The 3,127-nt window shown below is 33.2% G+C and overlaps 1 protein-coding gene across 1 annotated transcript in view; it reads left to right on the top strand.

The window, feature by feature from the left end:
* Positions 1–2,089: 2,089 nt before the first annotated feature.
* Positions 2,090–3,127, top strand: part of LOC106467778 (zinc finger CCCH-type with G patch domain-containing protein-like) — a 48,604-nt gene continuing 47,566 nt past the window's right edge. Inside the window, exon 1 of the mRNA XM_013928155.2 lies at positions 2,090–2,264. Within this exon, the coding sequence (XP_013783609.1) occupies positions 2,214–2,264 (51 nt within the window). The 5' untranslated portion in view covers positions 2,090–2,213. The remainder of the gene's footprint in view (positions 2,265–3,127) is intronic.

Consider the following 3,127-nt stretch of genomic DNA (forward strand, 5'->3'; position numbering starts at 1 on the left):
TGCATTCTGGGTAACTTCAGACATTTATTTACACTTGTAAGATTGAAATGATGTTTTCATTTACAGTGGGCTTATATACTAAGAGAATAACAATCATCTACTAATATTGTTATACACTTATGTTGTAAGAATTGAAAAATAAAAAAAATACATATATCCTGATTATATTTGTATGTTGTACTTTTAGCATTTTCAATACCTGTTTGCTGGGCTGGGCTTGTATTTAATAGCTGAGGAATCTGAGTTAAACATGCAGTTTGAAAGGGCACATACTGTGTCATGCCCTAAATAAGTCATGTTCTCTGTTATGATATTTCTCACCATTGAAAATGCCTTTTCACTCGATGCATTGGAATGTGGTACAACAAGCAGACAGTATAATACAACAAAGTATAACAATGACACACAAAATGAGTAAATATTTACTTTATTCTGGTTGGCACTCTGTGAAGTTGAGTTTTGTGACCCTATTCTTTTTGTTAAATTATTAAAAAGATTCAGATCGGGAAAGTTGACAGGCCTGTTACTACTGAGCTATAATCTTTACAAGTTTTAGATATTACATTATAAAGGATTTGTTCATTTTCAATTGATGCTGAAGTACTATGGTGGCAGACACCGAATAATAACAGTCCTTTGGTTGTACTAATTATTACCCGTAAAGTTTCAATACCTTCTACATATGTAAGTTTATCCAATATAACTTCATATAACTTAAGTTTTATATAAATTAAACAGCTACCACCTTTGGGTTTGGTGCAATCATTCCTCCAAACTTCATACCCATCCAGTACTAATTCAGCATTAATCAAGTCATAAGACGAACCCATGGCTCGATGATACAAATAATGTCAGGATCCAGTTCGTAAGCGTAACATTACATTTCGTCCACTTTGTTTATAATACTTTGTGCGTTGACACGAAAACAAGAAGTTTGTTACGAATTTCGTGCAAAGCTGCACGAGGGCTATCTGCGCTAGCCGTCCCTAATTTAGCAGTGAAAGACTAGAGGGAAGGCAAATAGTCAATACCACCCATCGCTAACTCTTGGGCTACTCTTTTACCAATAAATAGTGGAGTTTGACCGTCACATTATAACGTCCTCATGGCTGGAAGAGCGAGCATGTTTGGTGGAACTCGCGACCCGCAGATTGCGAGTCGAGCACCCTAACCAGCTGGCCATGCTGGTTCCCGAAAACAAGAGAGCTGTTTAATAACAGTATTAGTAGTGCTATCAGAATTTGTAAATAAAACGTTTCTACGATGATTAATAGTTTAACTTTCCACATTTACTGTGTCCTCTGACTGTCCCCAGTTAGAGTTCACAGGATCCCTTACGACAATCTACCCGTTCTTTAATACTGAGTTTTCTCACCATTTCCCCTGCGTCTTTTTAATTCAGCATGAGACTTTTAGACCAGATCACGCTTCTTTTTTTTTTTTTTTTTGTCTTTAGGCATTGTTTGTTTTTAGCTTAAAACTATACAATTAGTTATCTGCACTAAGTTCGTTTGCGGAAGTCAAACAAAGAATTTTAGTGTTCATTCCTGAAGTTAACCGCTAAGCCACAGAAAAACATCTGTACAAAACCACCAATTCCATAATATGACAAATAAATAAATGAAGGAAATGCCACCTTGAAAATGTGAAAGTTATAAACCTAAAAGCTAGTTCTGACAGGTTATGTTTTCTCCATTGTTAATAAATAAATAGTTTAATGTATTTCAGATATATTGTTAAAAAGACATAAAACACGACTGGAATTATTTTTAAATCTTTTGTGTAAGCCTAAATCAGTTGGCAACCGTCTTGTTTGCTCTAATGAATCCATAATGGCGAAACGTTGGCTTAAATTATACCAATTGTATTTTCTGGAGTACTAGGCCGTGTTTTATTTATCTTTTTAATAATTAATATAATTCTCCAGTTTTCACTACAGTCTTTAAACTATCATATTCCAAATTTACTTAGCGTACAAAATAAATGGTTAACATTGATCACAGTTGTGACTGTTAGTTGGACACAAAATGTCACTGTATTACATTTTTCACTGTGAATATTTTGACGATTTCTTATTTATACGAGGAAATAACGAGAAAAGCAGGAAACCTAAAAATTGTTGGGAGACTCACTGGTTGGAACTAAGTGTTTTGCTCAATGAAAAACAAAACAAAACTAAAAACTGTTGGTTAAAATTTGTTCTATTTATAATAATGGAAGAAATAGAAACACTACGTAATTCGTTAATGGAATATGAAGCACAGGTAAATCAAGTAGTAGTACTGTTAGTAATAAGTAGTAATACTATTAGTATTACTAACCTACATAAACGTATATATTATAAATATATAGTGACATTATAATAAACAAATTGATCAAGTTCGAGAAATATTAGCAGCGAAAGCACGATAATATTTGTATGTTCTGACAGAAGAAGATACTGGTCTTGCAAAGTTATTATTATTAGTATTAGTATCATGCCAGTGTATTTTGTTTTTACAAGTCGTTATATGTACCTATCATAAATTATTCTATTTTAGAAAAAAATCTTCAAAAAAACATTTAAAATAATAATGAAACACTGGTGTTTACTTTTACAAAGTGGTGCATTAAATTCAAAAAGTTTACAAGTATTGTGTTAACATTTAACATATAGTGATATAGGCAGTTAGAGAATAATTTGTCTCAAGTTTCAAGGCTGCCCTTTCACCCCCCCCCCCTCACCAAGAAAATTAACAACTTAACCCAATTATATTTTTCAAGAAATTATTGATTCCAAGAACAATAAGAAACAATAAAGTATCAATTCTTACAACACAAGTGTATAACAATATTAGCAGATGATTGTTATTCTCTTAGTATATAAGCCCACTGTAAATGAAAACATCATTTCAATCTTACAAGTGTAAATAAATGTCTGAAGTTACCCAGAATGCATAAAAGTGCACCTTTGTTTTAAATTTTCTGGTAGAGCATGCTACCCCCCCCCCCAAGGTGACACTACTCGCTGTTGCAGTGTCTCCACAAAAAGTCTCTAGACTTAGCATCTCTCAGTGTTGACAGGTATGTACACTGAGTGGTCACGAGTAAATAGGCACCTGAATTTTCGTCATTTAACTGATTTATG

The sequence above is a fragment of the Limulus polyphemus genome, unplaced genomic scaffold, assembly GCF_000517525.1.
Source record: "Limulus polyphemus unplaced genomic scaffold, Limulus_polyphemus-2.1.2 Scaffold2737, whole genome shotgun sequence".
NCBI lineage: Eukaryota > Metazoa > Arthropoda > Merostomata > Xiphosura > Limulidae > Limulus > Limulus polyphemus.